Source organism: Mustela lutreola, chromosome 17 (genome assembly GCF_030435805.1).
Source record: "Mustela lutreola isolate mMusLut2 chromosome 17, mMusLut2.pri, whole genome shotgun sequence".
Classification (NCBI taxonomy): domain Eukaryota; kingdom Metazoa; phylum Chordata; class Mammalia; order Carnivora; family Mustelidae; genus Mustela; species Mustela lutreola.
In genome coordinates this window covers 11374600-11398715 of record NC_081306.1, presented here as the reverse complement: position 1 = coordinate 11398715, position 24116 = coordinate 11374600, and the positions used below count along the sequence as shown (strand labels likewise).

At 48.1% G+C, this 24116-nt stretch overlaps 1 protein-coding gene across 4 annotated transcripts in view; it reads right to left on the bottom strand.

The window, feature by feature from the left end:
* The window catches only part of MYH11 (myosin heavy chain 11), a 111046-nt gene extending 87989 nt beyond the window's left edge, over positions 1-23057 (bottom strand). For 2 of the 4 annotated variants that reach the window (XM_059155625.1, XM_059155626.1), the window contains exons 1-2: positions 22905-23057; positions 5941-6302 (exon numbers count right to left, since the gene is read on the bottom strand). In XM_059155625.1, the coding sequence (XP_059011608.1) occupies positions 5941-6285 (345 nt within the window). In that variant the 5' untranslated portion in view covers positions 6286-6302; positions 22905-23057. The remainder of the gene's footprint in view (positions 1-5940; positions 6303-22904) is intronic. The other 2 variants (XM_059155623.1, XM_059155624.1) reach the window with 1 other exon arrangement.
* Between the last annotated feature and the right edge of the window lie 1059 nt (positions 23058-24116).

The following is a 24116-nucleotide window of genomic DNA, read 5'->3' as shown; positions in this document are numbered from 1 at the left end:
GAAGGGACTCGAGTTCTTCCCTGAGACTTTATATGGTCAGCCACAGAGCCCTGAGCAGGCAACTGCTCCCACAGCCTCCTCCGGCAGGAACAAGAACGAGCAGGGGAAGGTGGAAGGAAACTAGGCTGTAAGTCACACAGCCCAGGGCAGAACCTTAGCTTGGCCCTCCTCCATAACCTGCAGGATCTGTGCGAGTGGCCGAACCCTGGAGCCTCTTCTAACCCATCTGTAAAATGATGGACAGGGGCGCCTGGGTGGCTCAGTGGGTTAAGCATCTGCCTTCAGCTCAGCTCATGATCTCGGGGTCCTGGGATCAAGCCCACGTTCCCTGCTCAATGGAGAGTCTGGTTCTCCCTCTGCCCCTCACACCTGCTTGTGTTCTCTCTCAAATAAATAAAAATTATTTTAAAGTACATTTACATGCATGCATACATATACAAATATGCACATATTTGCCTGTATAGGTATAGAATATTTCTGGATGCCTACGTAAGAAACATGCTCGAGCCTTCCTAAGAAAGGGAACAGAAGATGAGGAATAGGAATGAAAGGTCGAAATCTGAACCTCCTGATATACTATTGAATATTTGCCTGTATGATCTATTCAAAATAATGTTTTAAATCAGGCCAGACAGTTAACTACATACACGAGAAGAAGCCACAAGGCATGATCTAGGCTTCTTATTTTTAAATATTTCCCTGTGGTCTTTGCATGAACAGCCCCGTGTTACTGGAAAGCTTCTTTGAAAGAATAACAGTCTGAAAGATCTAAACAGTGAGGTCACAGGGCTCAGTCAGGAGCAGCTCCCAGCTGTGTTTCCTTTCCACCTTCCAAGATCCAAAGAAGTAATGCATTTTTTTCCCCACCGTCCAGGACCCTCTGGCATTCAGGAGGCCTCTGCTCATAGCCTGTTCTCAGTACCCCAGAATAGATACTCCATCAGGTCACTGGGCCAAATGCTCAAGTTTGGAAGGAAGGCCTCTCCTTAGCTCCCTGGCCTTCCCAGAACAGTGAAATCAGAACCAGAAAAATACCCTCTGGGGTTCACAGGTAGGGAATTGGGGCTGGGAAACCCAGTGAATGGGAGACTTCATCTACCTCTGTTCTGGATCATGTTCCCAATCCCAGGGCCTTGGCACAGACCTAGAAAGTCCCAATGTTGACGGGGCACGCGCAGGTTAGAGAGGAGTGAAGTGAGCCAGTTAGGAATAAAAAGCAGGTGTAGCAATCAATAACCAAGAACACTTAGCCCCAGGGTTTGGGAGACAATAGGGAGCAGTGAGGCCTACGGAAAAGACAGGGCCCACACCCCATCTAACAGGATGGTGACCTAACAACCTGAGCCCCGGGCCACCAGCTCCTCTCCTTTTTCAGGCAATGGCAGAAACTGAGATTTTCTTTTCTATTCTTTTGGAAGGGGGAGGAGAGTGTGTAGGGAGAGGAGATATATCAAACTAATTCAATTTTTTAAAAAATCACTCACTCTGGGCTAACAGCTTACAACCTAGTAGGTGCTCAAGAAATCATAATTAGAAAGTTGAACTTCTTCCTTCTCTGCACATGAAGGTTGTCCAGCTCCAAGCTAATAGCACCCATGGCAGCATCCCCACCTGCCGTGGCCCACACCCATCGTTCAAGCTCAAGGTTCCAGCTCTCCTGGGAACCTTCACCATCCACAGGGAGCCAATCACTCCAGCTGCAGAATAGATAAACCTTCCCTGGACGCCAGCTCTGCCCACTTCCAGCAAGAGGACTGAGCACAGCTGAGCCTCAGTGCCCTCTGGTCTCTGAAATGGATAATAATCTCTTGTTTCATAGGATCTTTGGAAGGATTAAAAGAGCAGCAGTTCGAAGCAGTGGTTCCAGGACCCGCCTTCCTGGGTTCAAGACCCGGCTGTTTCTCATCAAGTTATGCAAGTTTTCTAAGCCCCAGTTTATCTGCAAAAATCTGATTCAAAACAGGGTCTCTCTCTCACATAAAGAAAAGAACAGTAGTAGCTCTAGCATCTCGGTATGAACTCGTAACATGGTCACAGCGGCTGTAGTCATTGGTGTGGAGGTAACGAGGCTTCTCCGAGAGTCTAATGAAAGCAAGACCCCTGCCCAGAAAGAACATGTACCTATACCTAGACTTGACCTTAAAATCCTTGGAGGCTGACAAATGTCTTAGCGCCCAATTATGGGAACTGAGTATAGGATGTGCTTTAGGGGGAAAAAAAAACTTTTTGAGATAAGAACACTTAACACAATTGTGGTCCACCCTCTTAACCAATTTTTTTTTAAATAAAGATTTTATTTATTTATTTCAGAGACAGAGATCACAAGTAGGCAGAGAGGCAGGCAGAGAGAGAGGAGGAAGCTGGCTCCCCACCGAGCAGAGAGCCCGATACGGGGCTCGATCCCAGGACCCCACCCCATGACCCCGAGATCATGACCTGAGCTGAAGGCAGAGGCTTAACCCACTGAGCCACCCAGGTGCCCCAACCCTCTTAACCAATTTTTGAGCGTACCATACAGGATTGTTACTGTAGCCACAATTCTCTAGAACGCACTCATCTCCATGACTGAAACCCTGTACCTGTTGGACAACACCTTCCCATTTCCCTCTCCCCAACCCCCTGACCTCACTCCCCATCAGCCAGCATTCCAGGCTCTGACTCTGAGCAAGACGCTTTTCAATGCCTCATGCGAGCAGAACCCCAATTGTTCGCCCTCCTGTGGACGGCCTTATTTCACAGTGTTGTGTCCCCTGGCTTCATCCCTGTGGCCACAAATGGCAAGATTTTCCGTCTTAAGGCTGAATGTTGGTCGATGGTACGGACGTACCATGTTTTCTTTATCCATCCTTCGTCTTAGAATCTAGGTCCCTTATTTGCATCTGGCTCGAGTGTGTCTTCTCTTCCTCCCCTTCATCAGGAAGCAGCCTCAGGGCCAGGGCTGGGCCTTGTCACGCTCGGCATCCCCCCAGCAGGAGAGCCTAGAGAGTTCTACTGGACAGGCCAGAGTTTGACCCCCCAACAGGTCCCTTCCCAAGCAAGTCACGTCAGCTCTCTGCCTCGGACATGTCACGTGCAGGATGGGAGGTCAGCCTTGCTCTTACCACAGGACGGGAAGGACTTAGGATAGTACCCACTACCAGCAAGGCTCACACTTGGCTGAGCTTCCTCTCTCTGAACCCCCTGTCCCATCCCTCAGCCAAACAGTAAGGACAGAGCCAACTGCTGAGTGGTGTGCTGAGCTCCTAGCCGAGGGAACCCAGCGCCCAGAAGGGCAGGTGAGTGTGGACAAGTCACACGCATGCGCCGTGCGTGATGTGTGCCATGAACAGATAAGGCAACAACCTGCTTCTTGAGGATAAGGACACAGGACCCAATGGCTTCCATAGACTCTTCTAGAACCCAGAGGACAAGGGTCTTCATTGGAGGTGAACTTTGCAGAATGGAGGGGGAAGCTCTCTCCATCAGCAAAAGCCAAGTCAGCATCACCTGCTGTCACGCACTAGGCTTCCCCTCCCCGACTTCCTCGTCTCCTCCGTCATGGACAGCGGATTCTATTTAAGGGAATAAACTGACCAGTAGGGAGTGAGATAGGAGTACGCGTGCAGTCAGGCTGAAAGGCTTTTCATCTAAACTGTCCGGAGAAGCATAGCAGGAATTTGAAGCTTTGATTCATTTTTTTAATCTGCTGTCAGATTAGATATTCTGGGTCTCAGCGCCTTCATAAACCTTTCTTTTTTTTTTTTTTTTTTCCTGATTTCTATTTTGGGCTCCAATGTGATGTCAGAGGACAGCAGGTAAGATTTATACACAGGCCTGCCCTTGACCTCCTCAAGGGAGAGAACACATCTGAGATGGGGAAGGCCTGGAAGAGATCCATCCTGCCCCTTCTCCAGCCCCTGCAGACCGGCCTCCTTAGAAATGCCCAGGCTGTACGGACAGCTCCAAGTTGATGGTATTTCCATACAAGGAGTGGCTCAGACCAAGGGGACTTTCCCTTCGTAGTTAGGGAAGTTAAGGAGACGCTTCAGCTCTCTGAGATCAGTTTGCTCACCTGTAAAATGGGACAAGTATCCTTATTCTGGAGGCATTGTGTTGATTAAATGAGATAAGACCCATCAAGGCACACAACAGGGGTTAGAGGATATATTGGATAATTCCAGGTTGCTCCTCTAATCCCTCTTGGATCTTAAAAAAAAAAAAAAAAAAAAAAAAGCTACTGTTGGGATGCCTGGGTGGCTCAGTCGGTTAAGCGTCTGCCTTCGGCTCAGGCCGTAGGGATCGAGTCCCACATCGGGCTCCTTGCTTAGCGGGGAGCCTATTTCTCTCTCTACCTGCTGCTCCCCCTGCTTGTGCTTGCTCGCTCTCTCTGACAAATAAATAAATAAAATCTTAATTTTTAAAAAAGCTACTGTCAACCCGTCTGACATTTCCATATGAGGAAGGGATCATCAGTTATGACACATCCACGGCATAGCTCGCACAGCCCCTAAGAGGATATCTTTGGGGTTATAATGGAAGTGTGGGCACGATCAGCACAGACTCATAGACGGAAAAAAAGAGCGAGCAGGCTAACGTATGTGCGTGGGCTTGTAAATACGTAAACACATACCATTCTCGCAAAGAAAGCTCAAGAAAGGACCGTTTTATCGGTTATGACCTCTGGGGGAGGACTGATTTTTTGTGTGTGTTTGCTGGGCTTTTCTGAACTTGCCAAATCTTCTGTAATAAACGTGACTTATTTTCCTAATTAGGAAAAAAAATCTGCAGTGCATTTTTATAGATGACAAGGGTTCTTTTGTCATTTTTTTTTTTCGGTCGTTTTCACGCGCCAACATGGAAGGGGGAGGGAGGGACTGTTTCACAGATTTGCAAAAGATCCAAGAAAAAAAGGCTGTAACACGGACATAACCAGCAGTAACACCTGGCACTCACTCGGAGAGCGGACCACGTGCCTGGAGGAGTCCCAAGGGCTTTGTTTTGAGAGTAACCCACGCTGCAAGGCTGGTGCTCATCTCGTGCTCATCTCATAGAAAAGATAATGAAATTTCAGGGAAGTTAGGCAACTCACCCCAGGGATGAGTGTGCCCTTTCTGAGAGGCAGACAAAGACTAAACTGGAGGACCCCCACCCCAGCCCAGCAGCTTGATACCAGGGGGGCAACCTAGGTCCTTCTTCCTCTGGAGTTGGAACCCACATACCCCGAGTCACACCATCCTCCTCTCAGAACCTCCTTCAGTGATGCCAGTGTTCTAGCCTGTGCTGCCCAATATGGCAGCCACCAGCCTCACGTGCTGGTGACCACTGGACACTGGCCAGTCCAACTGAAGAAATGAATTTTGATTCCTAATTAGCGACATGGGGCCGGTGGCTACCAGAATGGATGGTAGCAGCTCTGGTCTGCTCTGGTCTATGCGGGAGACCCAGAGGGGTCCTGGCTCCAGGTGAGGAATTCCCATTTGTGACAGGGAAGACCTCCACAAAAACCTAGCCAGACCCTCATGTCTCCTCCCCACCTGGATGCCCAGGTGGTCCAGCCTTCCCAAAGAGCTCCTCCTCATTTCCAAGATGGAGGAAAGGCAGAAACGACTTCAGTAAGTCTGGTGAGCATCTGCCAGGCACCTTGGCGCTCGGCACAGGCGATCACACAGCATCTTGGCACCTCCTTTATGGGGAGGAAGATGGTTATGCCCATTTCACAGATAGGAACACTGAGGCTTCAGGAGGTGAAAGGGTTTGTTCAAGGTCACAGTACAAGGTGGCGCAGGACTGGGGTGTGAACTTGAGTCAATGATTCTACCTCACCACGTGGGCCCTCCTCAGCTGAGACTTTGATCCTCCCAATCTGTATCCCGAGCACATCTCAAAAGCTCTTCCTTCCCTCAGGGGTGAAGGAGGCCTGGAAGAAGTGACTGGATGTCCCCCCCCCCCCCAGCTACTCACGTAGATAAGTCCTGAGAAGTATCTCTCCCTCAAGTTGTGGAGCACAGAAGCTTCGTTGAGGCATGTCAGCTCTGCCATGTCCTCCACTTTGGAGAATTTGGGTGGGTTCATCTTCTGGATGTCATCTTTGCCAACCGTGACCTTCTTGCCATTCTCCACCAGCTCAACAATCACCTCATCCCCTTTCTCCTCCTTGATGCTGGCTGCCTCGAAGCCTTGCTTCTCCGAAGGGACCCAAACCAGCTTCTTGGCAGCCCAGTCAGCCTGGGCCACTGGGCTGTTGACGAAGTTTTTGTCCACAAAGAGAAACTTCTCATCATCACTGAGCTGGCCCTTCTGTGCCATGGTGCCTGGTTGGTCCCCTATGGAAAAAAGGGACAGCATCAGAATCTGGCCAAAACTGAGCCCTAGAGACAGACGAATCCTTCTCCTCCCAAGTCTAGGAACGCAGTCTGCAGGAACATTCCACAAAGAATGAAGATGTTCCCTACAGTATGGTTTACAAAGTCAAAGAATGGAAACAATGCCAAGCCCCTCAGAAAAGGATCTGCATCATGGCCTATTGTCCACCATTATGGCGCCCGAGATGCACACCATGGTATTTTCATACAACAAAATGCTATCCAGGGGTTATGAAGCAAGAATAAGATCTACATGCTTTGACACAAGAAGGTGTCCACGTCTCACTGTTTACTGTACAAATAAAAGAGGAGCGTAGAGTTCTCATGTTCCAACAATTCCACATGTAGGCGCAAACTCAAGAGAAATGAAACTACACGTCGCCACAAAAACTTGTAGAAAATGTTCACAGAAGTGTTTCTCACAATGACTAAAATGTGCAAGTGACCAAAGCGTCCATGAATAGATAGAATGAACACATAAAATGGGGTCTAGCCATGCCAAGGAATATTATTCAACCTAGAAAAGAAACAGGGTACTGATACGTGCTACAACGTGGATGAATCTCGATAAAATTGTACCCGGTGAAAGAATCCAGTCACAAAAGGCCACATGCTCTAGGATCCCCTCTCCCTAAAATGTCCAGAAGAGGCAGATCCATAGATACTAAAGTAGATTAGTGATTGCCAGGGGCTGAGGAGTGACAGCTGAGAAAGTATAGGGCTTCTTTTTGGGGGTGATGGAAATTTCTAGAATTTACTGTAGCTGTGACTATACAGCTTTGTAAATATGTGACAAACCACTGAACTGTACGATTTAAAGCAGTGAATTTTACAGCATGTGACTTATAACTCAATAGACCTTTTTTTAAAAAAATATTTTATTTATTTCTTTGACAGACAGAGATCACAAGTAGGCAGAGAGGCAGGCAGAGAGAGAGGAGGAAGCAGGTTCCCTGCTGAGCAGAGAGCCTGATGTGGGGCTCCATCCCAGGATCCTGAGATCATGACCTGAGCCGAAGGCAGAGGCTTTTACCCACTGAGCCACCCAGGCGCCCCTCAATAGACCTTTTAAAAAAAAAATAGAGAGGAGAATGTAAACGGTAGGTGTAATACCCCATTTTTATTTTAAAATGTTTAAAATAATTTAGATTTTTAGGGCGCCTGGGTGGCTCAGTGGGTTAAGCCGCTGCCTTCGGCTCAGGTCATGATCTCAGGGTCCTGGGATCGAGTCCCGCATCGGGCTCTCTGCTCATCAGGGAACCTGCTTCCCTCTCTCTCTCTGCCTGCCTCTCTGACTACTTGTGATTTCTCTCTGTCAAATAAATAAATAAAATCTTAAAAAAAATAAAATAAAATAATTTAGATTTTTAAATATATGTCTTATTGTTGTTTTATTATTTATATGTATTTATTTTATTATCATATATTTATTTATAGATATTTCTAAATATTTAAAATAAAGTATTTAGGGAAAAAGGCAAAAAATTAGAGAAATACCCACTTGTGAATATACTTAAGAGAGGTTTTTGTTTTGTTTTGTTTTGTTTTGTTTTGGAAAGAGCAGAGCAGGGGCAGGAGATGTAGACAGGTAGAGGATTCCAAATGGACTCTCTGCTGAGCACAGAGCCTGACACAAAGCTTGATCTCATGACCCTGAGATTATGACCTCAGCAGAAACTAAGAGTTGGATGTTTAACCAAATGAGCCACTAAGATGCCCCTAGTGATTTTTATTTTCTACCATTTTCCCCCCAATTTTTTTATTGCAATAAAATATACGTAACATAAAATTCGCTATCAACCATTTTTAGGTATATAGTTCAGTGGCATTAGGTACATTTTTATGTTATGCAACTGTCACCATCATCCAACTTGAGAAGTTTCGGGTCCTACAGAACTGACACTTAGCCCCCATTAACTCCACACTCCCCTTCCGCCAACCCCTGGCACCCACCGTCTACTTTCTCTATGAACCTGGCTACTTTAAGTAGCCATAGAAGTGACACTACACTATATTTGTCTTTTTGTGACTAGCTTCCTCACTTAGCACCATGTCCTCAAGATTCACCCATGCTGTCCCTTGTATCAGACTCTCCTTCCTCTTCAAGGCTGAGTAATATTCCATTATATGTCTATGCCACATCTCCATGCTTATCCCTTCACTTGTTGATAGACACCTGAGCTGTATCTGTGTTTTAGCTATTGTGAGTAATGCTACTATGAACAGGGATAGACTTTCAATGATCTATTTGTATCATATTTGTAGTTTTATAATTTTTGTTAAATTTATAATTATTAATTATTTTTTTTCTACAAAGACCTTCAAGTAGCCCATACACATGAGAAAGACGCGCAACCTCACTAGCAAATGAGTTAAAGCAATGAGATGTTGATCTTCCCCAATGAGCTTAGCTGAGATGAAAACCATTGGTCGTATCCAGTGTTGTCAAAAGTTGTATGGGGTCGGTCGCTGCACATGTCACCCTTACAGATGGAAAACCTTAAAAATCTATGCAAATTGCTTTTTTTTTTTTAAAGATTTTATTTATTTGAAAGAGAGAGAGTGTGTGAGCACAAATAGGGGGAGGGGCAGAGGGAGAGGGAGAAGGGGCTTCCCACTGAGCCAGGAGCCTGATGCGGGGCTTGATCCCAGGACCCCAAGATCATGACCTAAGCGAGAGTCAGATGCTTCACTGACTGAGCCACCCAGGCACCCCCTGCAATTGCATTTCTAGGAATTTAGCCCAAGGGAATAGACAAGGTCTCACAGATGCACCACAATGTGGGGGACACTGTTATGTGGAACAGTAAACCTGCCATCCATCTCAGGGGTCTTCAGTGATGCCTTAACTGGGACATCCATCCATTAGAATGGGGGAATTCCCCCCAAAATCCACCGTGTGGACTTTCCTTTATGCCAAAATTTCTCCCTTTCCTTTTAACCTACTTACATGTCATAAAATTCCCTCATTTGTAAATGTACATTTCAGCTACTTTTAGCAAATTTACCAAGTTGTGCATCTATCGCTACAATAAAATTTGGAATGTTCCCATCTCTCCCAAAAGGGTTCCCTTATGCTGGTCCGCCCTCATTCCAAGCCCAATCCCTGCAGCCACTCATCTACTCTGTCTCTACAGGCTCCCCTTCTCTAGAATCATAGGATTCATATGAATAGAATCATACCGTAGGTGACCATGGATCACGCGAAGATACTTATAACTTAGAAATACATCATACTTATGTATAAATAGAATACTCGGGGGGAAAAAAGGAACAAATCTCAAAGGCATTATGCTAAATCAAAGAAGCCAGACTAAAAAGACTCCATTGCTTCACTGATATGTAAGTCTAGAAAAGGCAAAACCATCATGACAAAAAAGCAGATCAGTAGAGAGCTGCTGGGACTAGCCCGGGCAACTAACCACTGAGAGGCACAAAGAAGACTTCGGGGTGATGAAGCGTTCCATATTCTGATTATGGTGGTTACACGACTGTACACATTTGTCAGAAGTGGCTTATACACGTAAAAGCCAGTGAATTTAAAAAAGAAAAAAAAAATCAGTGAGCTTTACTGTATGTAGAATATATCTCAATAAAGTGGATGGGAATATTTATAACAGCATCTTTCCTGTAATTTTATGTGTATGTATAGACATTTTTTTTAAAAGATTTTATTTATTTATTTGACAGACGGAGATCGGAGGTGGGCAGAGAGAGGAAGGGAAGCAGACTCCCTGCTTAGCAGAGAGCCTGATGTGGGGCTCGATCCCAGGACCCTGGGATCATGACCTGAGCCGAAGGCAGAGGCTTCAACCCACCGAGCCACCCAGGCGCTCCTGTATAGACATTTTTAAAGGTCTAGAACACTGGGACGCCTGGCTGGCTCAGTCAGGGGAGCATGTGACCTCTTGACTTTGGGGGTTGTGAGTTCGAGCCCCAGGCTAGGTGTAGAGAGGACTTTTTTTTTTTTTTAAGATTGTTTTTATTTATTTATTTGACAGAGAGAGATCACAAATAGGCAGAGAGGCAGGCAGAGAGAGAGGAGGGGAAGCAGGCTCTCTGGTGAGCATAGAGCCCCATGCGGGGCTCGATCGCAGGACCCTGGGATCATGACCTGAGCCAAAGGCAGAGGCTTTAACTCACTGAGCCACCCAGGTGCCCCTAGGGAGGATTTAAAAAAAAAAAAAAAAAAAAAAAAAAAGGGACGCTATATGCTAAAATATTCAACTATGGTTCTGTCTGGTCCCATACAGGTGAGTTTGAACATTGGTAAGAAAAATAACTATAAGGGGCACCTGGGTGGCTCAGTTGGTTAAGCATCTGTCTTCAGCTGAGGTCATGATCTCAGGGTCCCAGGACGGAGCCCTGCATCAGGCTCCCTGCTCAGCGGAAACCCATGAGGCACGGTAATTAACATAAATTTCAAAGGTCATCCAAGTAGGATGCTGGGCAACCCGGACCTTATTTTGAAAACTGGTAACCTTGGGGGCGCCTGGGTGGCTCAGTGGGTTGGGCCGCTGCCTTCGGCTCGGGTCATGATCCCGGGGTCCCGGGATCGAGTCCCACATCGGGCTCTCTGCTGGGCGGGGAGCCTGCTTCTTTCTCTCTTTCAGCCTGCCTCTCCATCTACTTGTGATTTCTCTCTGTCAAATAAATAAATAAAAAAAATCTAAAAAAAAAAAAAAAAGAAAAAAAAAAGAAAACTGGTAACCTTGAGCGGAGGAGAAGCAAAACATTGATTCTGCCTTCCCGATAACAAATCGTTCCTCAAGGTCACTAAATAATTGGCAGAGAAAAGTCTTCATGTAAAATTTCAAGTCATTAAACGTCCTCTCAGCATGAGGAGCCCCTCTGAAACAGTCTTCATCCTATGTCTCCGTGTGTCTGGGACCGAGATACTGACACACCCGGCTCTGGATTGGCCAGCTGGCTCCTCCCACCCGCCCCAGGGCTCCTCCCCCACCCACTGCTGCTGTGCCCCCCAGGAACTGAGGCGCAGGCTGAGTTAGGATGGACGGCCACCGGGACTTACTGTGTGGTTGCTCCCCCTACTTTGGCAGAGAAGAATTCATGACTCCTTTGAATTCACCAATGTAACGCCCGCGCTTGGAACCCACATCCCAGCGAGATGGAGCAGCCCCCCGTCCCGTGAACCGGCAGACAACTCCAGACATGCAGACTTTGCAAGGCAAAATTCAGCCGCTTGTCTCTTTCAGGGGTGAAAATAACAGCAGTCCTGATCTAGTAGCTCATTTTTTAAAAAATATTCATTTATTTGAGAGACAGAGAGAGAGAGAGTGTACACAAGCAGGGGGAAGGGCAGGAGAGGGAGAGAATCTCGACCAGGTTCCAACTCCCTGCTGAGTCTGGAGCCCAATTCAGGGCTCGAAAGACCCCAACCTGAGCTGAAATCAAGAGTCAGCCACCAAAACGACTGAGCCACCCAGGTGCCCCTGCTATAGTACATTTGATTTTAAAGACTTTATTTATTTATTTGACAGACAGAGATCACAAGTAGGCAGAGAGGCAGGCAGAGAGAGAGATGGGGAAGCAGGCTCCCCACTGAGCAGAGAGCGCGACGCAGGTCTCGATCCCAGGACCTGGAGATCATGACCTGAGACAAAGGCAGAGGCTCAACCCACTGAGCCATCCAGGCGCCCCTAAGAGTGCATTTTTAAGAAGGTGGAGAAATGAATAAATTATTCCCTAACTCTGAATAATCACTTTGTCACTCAAAGAAGCACAATAAGGAACTGCACATAACCTTGAGTTTAACGATCACAATTCCTGCAGTTTTAAACTCTTCTGGGTTTCTTGTGGGACGTTATTCCAGGGGCATCCCTCCCGCAACCTCACCTTTAATTGTTGTGAAAGAACACTCCTTCTGCTTGGAAGAATTTCAATGAACAAATGTAGAAGGAACAACAAAACTAGAACAGAGCAATTTTGGAAGCCCTCATAAAACAGTGGGCCCTGACAATGACCATCGGTAGTTACTCAAACCATGAGACCAGTGGCTCACACACATCCCTGTGCACCAGCACCCCAACCCTGCCCTGGGGGTGGGGCTGTGAAATGGCAGATGGCTGGGCCCACCCAGAGCTCCTGAATCAGCAGGCCTGGGGTGAACCCCAGGACGTGCATTTCTAAGAAGTTCCTGGGTAATGCTGAGAATGTAGGTCTGGGATCTGCAATTTAGACCCACGGAGTTAGAGAAGTGTCCGGAAAGGTTTATCATGTGTACATCAGGAGGGTGTCACCTAAGTGTGGTCATTAACCTTAATATATCACAATAAAGAGTTGATCAGACGCCGGATGGGGAACCATGAAAAGTGCCACCAGTGTCAAGGAAATATTCTTCCAGAAAGAAGGGGAGGGGGGATGGGGAACCAAAGCTTCACCCTCATTAGGTGAAGGTCTAACACCCAGGAAATGCAAGGCACAGGGAATGCACTAAACATGGGGGACGGTGGGAGGTTGCAACAAAGTCCACAGGTGGGAAGGCATCAGACAAATGATTGCATTCCTTTAACCAAGTACAGAAAAAGGAGAGGAGAGTTTAAACTAGAAGGGGGTTTGAGACCCAGAGAAAAACTGAGGGGCCTCCCGGTTTGATCAGTACCAAAGGGGAGTGGCAGGCCTGGGTGGGGGAGGTGGCCTAGCGGTCTATCTACTTGTGCACACATAGGAACATTTTCACAATGAAAAAGTCCAACAGAGGGGCGCCTGGGTGGCTCAGTGGGTTAAGCCGCTGCCTTCGGCTCAGGTCATGATCTCGGGGTCCTGGGATCGAGTCCCGCATCGGGCTCTCTGCTCGGCAGGGAGCCTGCTTCCTCCTCTCTCTCTCTCTGCCTGCCCCTCTGCCTACTTGTGATCTCTGTCAAATAAATAAATAAAATCTTAAAAAAAAAAAAAGTCCAACAGAGAAAATAAAAGACAAACATGGAGGCGGGGGGAAGAACCCCTCCTCCCCTAACACGCATATACCAGGGCAAATCAGAAATAAGGGCACATTTCGCCTTTCTGAAAAGCCACGCCTTTCACGGGAAGCTTTGCAAAATCGAATGCAGTTGTGAGAAAAAACGAAATTCCAACAACCTGTCCCAAAAACATAGGAGACGATCAAGAAAATCTGAACATCAGCCTAATATCCATTATATTAGGGAATGTGCTAAACTTTTCAGAGCAACCATGGTACCATGATTTCATCTATTTAGGGTACTTTCCTGGGGCGCCTGGCTGGCTCGGTGGGAGAAGCACGTGACTCTTGATCTCGGGGGTCGTGAGTTCGAGCCACACGTGGGGTATGGACAGGACTTTAAGTGAATGAACTTTAAAAAACTATTTAGAGGCCCTTCCTTTCTGAGATAGTCGGAAGTAGTTGTAACTGCCTGACAAGGCAGGGGTTATCAGTATCCCACACCATTTCCTGTTTGGCCTGTATGTCATCCCCAGGGTCAAGTTCTCTGTATACCCACAGGGAGTGTTAACACTCACATTCCCTGTCCAGGGGCTGGGTTGAGTGGCTCACATGCAGGACCACCAGGGAACAACAGCACAGCCTTAGGACTGGCTGTTACACTCAGCTCCATCTTACAGATTCGGAAACAGAGGCTCAGAGAGGTGAAGCGATCTGCCTGAGGTCACACAGCAGAGCCAGGTCCTGAGCCCACATCTGATTCCAGAGCCTGTGCCCCTCTGCCTCCCACAAGAGCCGGATGGGCTTGTCTAGAGCTCAACGGAGAATGTGCAGTAAAAGATCTGACCCTTGAAAGGACCTGACACCGTTCCTGGCACATTATCAACATTCAAAATGGGACCCCAGTGAGATGGAGGGAACTTTGGCTCCACACCGCAGCCAGAAAAAAATCTCACGCACACATTTGAATAAAGAAGGGAGACACAAAAAGGATGTACTGTGTCCGAAACCAGGCAAAGCTATATCCTACAGTGATAGACATCAGACATCTTAGCCAGAAGAGCAGGACCTTCTTAATCTGTGTGCCGGGGACAGGGACGTGATCATTTTGTGACCATTCATTCCACTACGTGCCCAAATGATGAGTACTTTTCTGATACAAAGTACACACTTCCATGAAAAATTGTGGTTTCCTTTATTTTTTTCTTCATCTTCGTGAGGAAATAAACATAAAATTGACCACCTTCACCTACCAAGGGCATAGTTCAAGTGACAACTAAAAGGGCTCTTTCCGATGGCGAGGTAGGTCAACCGCCTTACAAGTCAGAAAAACAGCAAACATAATACAACAGAAAAACCAAAGGACATAGGAATCCCCATCACCAGAAACCCTGTCTCGTCCAGGACTCAGAAACCCAAACAAGATCAAGTGCAGAGAGTCTGTCTCTAGCCAAAAAAGGAGAGAGAAAAGCGGGCTCACTTCTCAGGGCTTTGATGCTTCCGGCCGTTATGAAGTGTGACATCTGCTTTGGTCAAAGCAAAGAGAAGCCTGGCTTCACCCTGGAATAGCATTTCCCAGAGTGTGTTCCTTGGAACCCTAATCCCTTGAAATAGTAGAGGTGGGGGTTGGGTGGGATTCAGGGAAGTTGAGATACTCTTCCAAAAAAAAAAAAAAAAAAAAAATTCTGTGGTTAAAGCCACTTGAAAAGTGCTACTCCCCACCCCCCAAGCTCCCACCCCCTCCACCTCTGCCATAGAGAGACCACGGATCAGAACATCCAAGAGGTTAATAGGTCCTGACTCCCAAAAACGGTATTATGCCTTTGGACCCAGGGCTCCCCAAAACATTTGGCCACAGACCTCTTTTCCCACCAAACACGAATGAAATCCTACAGATTTGCCCTTGAGAAAATTCAGTGAGCCTAACAAATTGATAATACTATGAGTACTCACAGCTGCTAAATCTTTATTAGGTACCTGGTATCATCTCATTTAATCCCCTCATAAACACCAAGATACACCATTAACTCTGGCTTACAGACGAGGAAATGGGCAGAGAGAGGCTGTTACTTGCTCATCGTGGCACAGCCAGCTACAGTGGATCCTGAATAAAAGTGTATTTCCAAGATGATCTCTTCTGCTCTGTTCGCCTTCTTTGAAACAGGCAGAACGCTTGAGGGCTCTGGGAAATACAGGCGTGCCTGAGAAAGGTCCCCGATCCGTGTCGAAGGCTCCGGGTAAGTCGGCTTCATCGTTAAAAGGATATGCCCCAGCATGTAGCCAGAGCCTTGTGTCTACAAAATTTGGGATCCTGGCTCCTCAGCACAAAGTGTCACGTCAGGCATTAGGGGAGGAGACACAGGGAGGAATAAAAAGCAGCTGGCAGGGTGCCTGGGTGGCTCAGTGGGTTAAGCCTCTGCCTTCGGCTCAGGTCATGATCTCAGGGTCCTGGGATCAAGCCCCACATAGGGCTCTCTGCTCAACAGGGAGCCTATTTCCCCCTCTCTCTCTGCCTGCTTCTGCTACTTATGATCTCTGTCTATCAAATAAATAAATAAAATCTTTAAAAAAAAAAAGGCAGCTGGCAAAATCAGAGGAGTGGTCAGGGAGCAGGATCCCAGTGAGAGGGTTCTCCTCGTGCTGCATGGAAACAAAACCTGGTCTCCTGCTCCTGGCTGCGGCCCTTCATTTCAAGCCCCTCCTCCTACCCGCTGTGGCAGCCAAGAGGCCTCTAGACATCGCCAGATGCTCGAAACTGTCCCCAGTGCGAATCACCGCTCAAGAGCAAACACAGGGGTTCTCTTAGGAAGACAAGGAAAGCTGAGGACCGTCGCTCCGTCATCCACACCAGCTTGGAAGGCCAAGTGCAGAAGGTCACACAGGTGAAATGAAGACATGAGTCAGACAAGAGACAGACTCGCCGAGAGCTGAGCCTCCAGGAGATTCCTCCGTCCCCCACCGACCCCTCCTCCCACGCTCGGCATCGGCTTCAGGGTGAGAAAGGTCACCCAGGGTAGTGCTGCGGAAGACTGATGGACCCTCAGTTGGGTTCATTTGTCAAGGGCTGCTCTCAAGCCTTTCGATAAGAACAAAGGACTCTCGTGCTCTGCGTCAGCAACATCCAGCACAGCTGAGTGTGTCCAGCGTGGACACAGCCCCAACTTCCTTGCCAGCCTCACACAGTTTCATTCTCCGAGCTCCAACAAGCTGTCGGCTAGCCTCTGCGACACCACCAGGTTACAAGTCCCAGTTCTGCTACGCATTCGCTGGGTGACTCTGGGCAAGTCCCCCTGCCTCTCTGAGCCTTGCCTTTTTCATGTGGGGGAGGGGGGAAGAGGAAGCTGGCCTGACACTCACATTTTAGGATATCCGTGGATACCAAAGGGTTGAAATTGGACCCATGAAGACTGTCCAGGGGCTCTCGTGTGTTCTCATGTCGGCTTTATTTTCCCCAGGGGAACGCGGGGGTAAAAGATCTTGCCCTTTCTGTTTCCGCACCAATGAAAAAGGAGTAAAATACCCCAGGGCCCAAATCCTATAGGATTTGCACATCACCACGCCTGCTTAACAGCTTCCCTGAAGATTTCATTGCCCAGCCGCGGCTCGGGAGCTGGGACCAGAGACACAAACCTAAATGTCCCCGGGGCCAGAGGGGCAATGTAGAGTGACCCAGGCTCCAGGTGGCTCAGCTCCTTCACTCCAGGTGGGGTCACCTGGTGAGAATGTGGCCCTGCACGGCCAGATGGCCAACAGACCCACAAGTCTGAGTTTAGGTACGAAAGCGCCATCCCCTCAAGTTAAAACAAACGCTGCCCCTTTCACACAGACAAAACAATGTCCTCTGAGTCCATCTAGGACATAAGCCACCTGCCGGAAGGACCTCTGCATCAGAGAAATGAGGTCTGGCTCAGGTGTGAGAGGAGCTCGAAAGTAGGAGCAAAAGGAAGTAGAAGTGGGACCAGGCTCCCTCAACACACCAGTGTTCCCAGCCTCAAGCTGTCCCCACAAGGCCACTGGGCTCTACCTCTGTTACTAATAATAGCCACCATCATTACTGGGCCCCTTCTTTTCATGGGGTATGGGGTTGGGCCATCTATTACTATTATTATTAATTTTTTAAGAAGTTTTTAAAAATTTTTTCTTTATTTGACAGAGAGAGAGAGAGAGAGTGTGCCCAGCAGAGGGAGCAGGAGAGGGAGCAGCAGACTCCCCACTGAGCAGGGAGCCCTACACAGGGCTCCATCCCCCCAAAGGCAGCCGCTTCACCAAGTGAGCCGCCCAGGCACCCTGGGGTGGGGCCTTTATTAAATACACCAGCTCACAGTGTGTCCTAAGTGTCCGGCAAGGTAAGCATCATTTATTATTCCTTTAATATTACAGATATCCTGGAAAGTAAACTACATTAAAGGTCTTCACTGGTAAAAGCTGGAGCCAGGATTTAAATCCGGATCTGCCTGACACCCAATCTACTCTTAGCAGAAAAGCTCTTCCTTGCGCCTGGCCTGTCCCCCACGCCACACCCCCCCATCACATCCCCTACCCCCGGAGGGTCCCAAGGCAACCCGCCCTCACCGTAACAGAAAAAAGATGGGCAATGAAACTATCAGCTCTGTCTTGCTTTCAACATCTAACTCATTTAGATACTGTGTTTAAAGTCACTCCGAAGGAAGTGTTTTAGTTCAGAGAGCAAACTCCTTTTTCTCCCCTAGGGAGAGAAACTGAGTGAGCAGGAGACATCGTAGCTCCTATGCAGAACAATTTTGGGATAGAGAGAACCGGTCATTTCTGGCCCTAACAGGCCCATTGTACTTTGTAGCTTACAGTCCTGGCATAACACAGCTTACAGTAAATGGACAGTCTCAAATGGGACAGACATTTCTCAATATCTATCTATTTTAAATGTGCCTGCCGGAGCGCCCGGATGGCTTGGCCACTGAAGCATCCGGCTCTTGATTTCGGCTTCAGGTCACGATCTCAGGGTCGTGAGATCGAGCCCGGTGTTGGGCTCAGCGCTGGGCATAGAGCCTACTTAAGATTCTCTCTTCCTTCCCCTCATCCTCTCCCTGCCCTCTCTCTCCTTCTGTCCTGCTGCCCCTCTCCCACCACACTCGCTCTCTCTCAAAAAAATAAAAATAAATGTGCATACCCTTTGACTGAGCCATTGAATTGCTGGGAATTTATCTGATAAACTCATGTAATTAGACAAAAATAGATACAAGGATGGTCCCTGAAGCACTCTTCAGAGAAGTGATGGCAAGCAGCTGGTCATGTTTCCATCAGGGCTTGTTTCCGTAAGAAGCTAGACTTTCAAACAATAGAGTATTACGCAGCTGATTTTTTAAAATGCCAAAACAGGCTAATACAGAAAGAGGCAGGAGATCTAGGATTAACTGAAAAAAAAAAAAAAAAAAAAAAGGTCTAATTTCCAGAATGCCAATATTTGTGTAACAAAAGGAAATTTGAGATAGAAAGGTTCTCAAAAGATCTATGAGAATACACTAACCTTGATCACTTCAGGGGATGAGAAGGGCGTTCGACCTGGAGCCTGGGGCATGGCAATCGCCACCCCAGAGGTCTCAAAGGTTGACCCTTTTGAGATTCTGTATCATCTGCTGCAGACTTTGCTGGTCCGGCGGCGTTAAGGAAGGAATGGGAAGTGGCAAGTTCAAGGCTGCGTGAGTGAGCAAGGGGCAGGTCCTGCTGCCCTTTCCTGGGGACTTTTGATGAGGGCTTTCCCTTCCAAGCTGCTTATTAACTGACTCAAATCCAAGGTAAGAACAACAGGCACTCTTACAAAATTTCCTTCAAATCCTTACATGGCCTTCTTCAGACTCAGCCTTTCCTCTGATGTGTGGCCATGGTTAAACTCTTTACAGGTCAGGGGTGAAGGGCAGAGACCCCGGGGAGCAAAAGAACCCTTATAAAAGTCAGACAGGGTTTCGTTCACAGGGGAGCACCTCAAGGAGGCCATCTCGACCCTATACAAATCACAAATGGGGGCGCCTGGGTGGTTCAGTGGGTTAAAGCCTCTGCCTTCGGCTCAGGTCATGATCTCAGGGTCCTGGGATCGAGTCCCGCATCGGGTTCTCTGCTCAGCAGGGAGCCTGCTTCCTTCTCTCTCTCTCTCTCTCTCTGCCTGCCTCTCTGCCTGCTTGTGATGTCTGTCGAATAAATAAATAAATAATCTTTTTTTAAAAAATCACAAATGGGCCAAGAGCACTGGAATGTGCGATGTTCTTGGCACAGTTGAGGAAGTGTGGCCATATTGAAGCAGAAGATTCTAGCAAACCACCTTTGGGGCAAACAGGATTTAGGGAGACATGATCCAAAAGGAAAATCAGGGACAAGTTTCTCCTTTACAGAAAGGCCACAGCAGAGACAGGCATTCTGGTTCTGCCAAGTACCAGCTCTCCCACATTAAGCAAAACCCTTAAGGTCTCTGGTCAGGTGCATTATAAGTAACTGTCCACTGAAGTTGACCAGGGACCAGGCACTATGTTAAAGCCTTTATTGGCATTATTCCACTTAATCCTCCCAACAGGGTAATCCCTTGGGCTCTAGAGTTAGAAAGGCCTAGATCTGCAGAATCCGTTCCTGCTCATCAGTCAGGCAAGCTATCTGGAGCAAGTTATTCAGAGCACGAAAGTAAAAAGTGGCCAATAATAATGTCTCCTCCAAAGGGTTGTTGTAAAGCCAGTAAAATGATGCCAGTGAAGAGCTTAGCAGGTCGGCTGGCAAAAGTGCTCATTAGCTCTCCCCCCACCCCATTTTTCAGATGGGAAAACTGAGATTTGCCAACGCGGGTGATTTCTAAATTTGCTCGTGACATTCTAGGATTCCAGGGGATTTAATACTAGACTTGGCTTTCCAGAAAAATCTGATGCCTATCTAATTTCAGAATTACATGGTTGTGCCTACAACAGAAAATCCACCTGTTTGGATCCGATGTTCTGCAGAAAGAAGAGACACATCGCGCCCCCTCCCAGCGCCCCCGCCGGAAAAAAAATAACATTTTCAGGAAAGGTCATGTGAACACACAGCGAGAAGGCACCCTTCTTCAAACCAAGAATGGAATCGGCCGGTGCCTTGACATTGGACATCACAGCCTCCAGAGCTGGTTCTCTTTCCCCTTCCTTAAGATGACAGGTCCTCATCTGGCTAAGTGATTTAGTCAATGACGAGAGCCAGAGGCTGAGAAGGGGACTCAGGTCATCGGCAATTGATGAACAAGCAGGATTCTGAAGAGCTGGTTTGGCCAAATCTTCTAGAGCCAGAGCTCCGGGAAGAGGGAAAGGCAGATGAGACAGTGCCAGAGGTAGACGGGGAGAAGGGGACAGAGGGGGACCTGCGTGTGAATGAAGGGACCGGACTGTGGAGTGTTAGAGGAATTCATCAACGCACTGGACAGGACGCCTCGTAGACTTTGTGAAGCCTTGGCGTTATGAACCCCCCGTGCAACAGAGTCTCACAAAGGTCATTAATTTTTTACAGAACAGAAATTCTGTTTTCTATTCCCACCTTGGAAAGCAGTAGCTGAAGAAATATAAGTGCCCCCCCCAAAAAAGTTCCTTAAATAAATAAAACCTGTAAATCAGAGAGGAGCAGGCAAAAGTCTTCCCTCTTCTGTCCCCAAGGCCTCCTTCTCCAGCCTCCCCAACTTGTTCCCAAATGGGCAGAACAAGAGCCAAGAAATCCCCAGAGTCTCGACCAACAAAGCTGCCATAGAACGCTAATTTGCAAGCGAGCTGGGGATGGCCTCGTGGAAAACACTACCATACATGGGCATGTTTGCCTCAATCTCGGCCCCTGGACAGAAAAGTAATGATAACAAACCCATAACAAATACCTTGTACGGAATAACACGTCTATTTCAGATGCGAAAATAAAAAAACACGGTGTGTACCAGGCGAGCCCTAGAAGCTTCTTGTGGGAAGCCCAGCTGGTTCATGGGTTGGACCCTCAGGATGGCAGCCCGGACAGCCCACCACCCCCACCCCTGGGGTGGGGGGACAAATAACACATTTTATTTTAAATTTACAAAAGGCCCATTTGTTTTCTTCAAAGAGAAGATGATAAAACCTTGCCTTCCTGGAAGCAGCTGGTCGCCCCTAGAAACCTAACTGCAAAAGGGTTTTCGTAAAGACAAAAGATGGTGGGTTCAAGGCTATGGCTTTGGCATCAGACATACCCAGGAACGGGCTCCACCGCTTACAAGCTGTGTGACGCCGGACAAGTTACTGAACCTCTCTGAGTCCCAGCTGTCTTTTTACGAAATGGGCATCATGAGCCTCCTTTAAAAGATTGTTGTGGTGATTCAGGAGCTAAATTACATCAAACATGGCTACAGTGCCTGGTACATAGGTATCCCACCAGGCTGGGTGGCTATCTCCCTGGAAACGCTCGGAAGAAAGAATTCCTTCCACAGAGATTCAACATCCTCTGTCACACACTGCCATCCATCTAATGCCTTTCAGTCCAGCATCTTTAAGAAAACAGAACCCATCCAGAAAGACCAAAGAAAACACAACTATGCACGTCGGCTGACTCACAGTCTGCCCACTTTCCCTTTGCCAAACCCTGGCCACTTTGCAATTTTGTCAATTAGAATTTTATCGATCGGTTCTTAATACTGGAACTAAACACTCTCTGTCTTGGGTTTCTAAATACTTTCTCTGACTTCTTGATCAGCGTGGCTTTGAATGGTGCCTTTCCTCAAGCAGCAAAATCCCCACCAGCTCTCTGCGCAGGGAGAAAACTGCAACAGGTGCGCCCACTTTGTGGGACATTAAGAGCAACATTTGTATCAGCTGCTCTGCAGACCATCCCAGAACCTTCTTACTGAATCCACCTGCTGGTCATGGATGCAAATTGAGGCTCTGGCATCTGTCTGGGTATTTGAAGCCCCTGGGATTAGCCTGGATAAGACTTTTTTTTTTTTTTACTTTGGAGTGAGGGGGTCTGGAAGAAAACTGGGCTGTAAGAAATACATTGGATCATAACCAGCCCTACCTCTCCAGGGATATCAACAAGCACATCCTTTAAATGGTGAAAAACACTCCTCTTTCTGCAGAGCAACTGCCCATGTGTTTTTGACTCATTTAACACATTCTCAACAGAACTAGCCTTGCTTCCGAATACACCTGGAGCATTACTTTGCACACCTCTGTGCCTGGAAGCGACTTTTCAGTGAAGTTCATTTGCGTTTTATCTGTGCCTAAAATCAAAGTTAGAAGCTTAGGAAGTTGGTCCTCTGAGGCTGTAAGGGGTCACATCTCCCAGATTTGCCTTTTAAGAACAGTATAGGACGCCTCTTTTTTTTTTTTTTTTAAGTTTTTTGTTTTTGTTTTTTTGTTTCTGGAGATTCAAGTGTAACTGGAGGTGGGCCTGGGCATTTGTCTTTAGAAAGGACCCCCAAGGAGGTATTTATCATTGACAACCTTGGGAGATGCTGGTTTGAGGAAAACCTAGGCTGGCTGGGGCAGAGAAATGAACATTGGGAATCCCTCCTTCCTCCCCATAGTCCTGGAGAGGACGACAACCAAAACACCTCGCGGCTCCCCAGCCCTTGTAGGATGGATGCCCCGTGGGACCCTCAAACCCCCTACCCCATTGACCCACCCCCACCCCAGGACCACCCTACTTACAGATCTCCCAACTGGGGGGACAGCGGAGAAGAAACTGGGTGGAGAGCTCAGATCTGGCACACCTCCCAGGCAGGGGAGTCCAAATCTCCCGGTTGGCCCGGGACGCCTCTCTTTATAGACCCGGAGCTGCCCGCGGGAGGGAGAGGGGAGGCGGCCCGGGGGCAGTGGGAGGGAGGGTCCCATGCTGCTCCCTCCGCAGCGCCCCCTGCAGGGCCCGGGAAGAGCGGCTTCAGTGCGGGCCCTAGGGCGCACCTGCGGCTGCGCGGGGAGAGGGGCGCACGCGGAGCGGGAGCGCAGGGGGCTGCGGAGCTCGCGGCTGAAGGCTTCGGGGCAGGTGTCTCACCCGCCTTCCCTGCTCTGGGACAGTCACCGAGACTCTGCTTCCCAGAGGAAGGGGGCGAGCGGCCAGCGTCTACAGGGGATGCTTGAGAATGGCTTGGCCCGGCCAGGAGCACGGCGCGGATTTTAACCGCTTCCTCCCCACGGAGCGGGTGGGCGGGGGGGTTGTGAATTGCCACCTCGCCGCCCGGCTCCTGATTTTATTTGCCTCCCACTGGCTGGATACGGGGTTGGCCGTGCTGCGTGAAGCGTAAAGAAAGGGGATTTTTTGAACTTTGCAAAGTGCGAGGCAGGAGCCCCCGAATGCTGGGAATTGTTCGGGAAAGGGAACTTTTTATTTTTCCCAATTTGCCATCCCCACCTCCACCCACAAGCAAAAGATGAAAATAAAAAGAAAAGAAGAAACAAACAACAACAAAAAAAAACAACAACAACAACAAAAAAAACGCTGCTGTGATTTCAGGCCTCCATGGGCCTTTCGCTGAGGGCCTGACCTCGGGCAAGTCATTTCCTTGCGCTGAGCCTTAGTGTCCGCAGCTAAAAAAAAAAAAAAAAGTACGGATGCGTGTGTTGGGGAGGGTACATTTATGTAATTTGCATGGTGCATGTCAGGATCCAAATAAAATGGGTGGGACCCCGCCCTTGCAAGTCCCCAAACTTTCCTCCCCCGCCCACAAAATTCTTGCAAATGAAGAAGCTGCTTAAAACTTGACTTAAAGCTTAGCACTCCTCTCTCCCCTCCTCCCCCGGCATTTGTCTGTCTTATTTGTCTGTCTGTCTGTCTCTCTCTCCCGTATGTGTGACTCAAATCCATCATGCTTTCTGTCTTGCGGCCACTCTGTATGTCACTGTGTCCATCACTGTCTCTCTCTG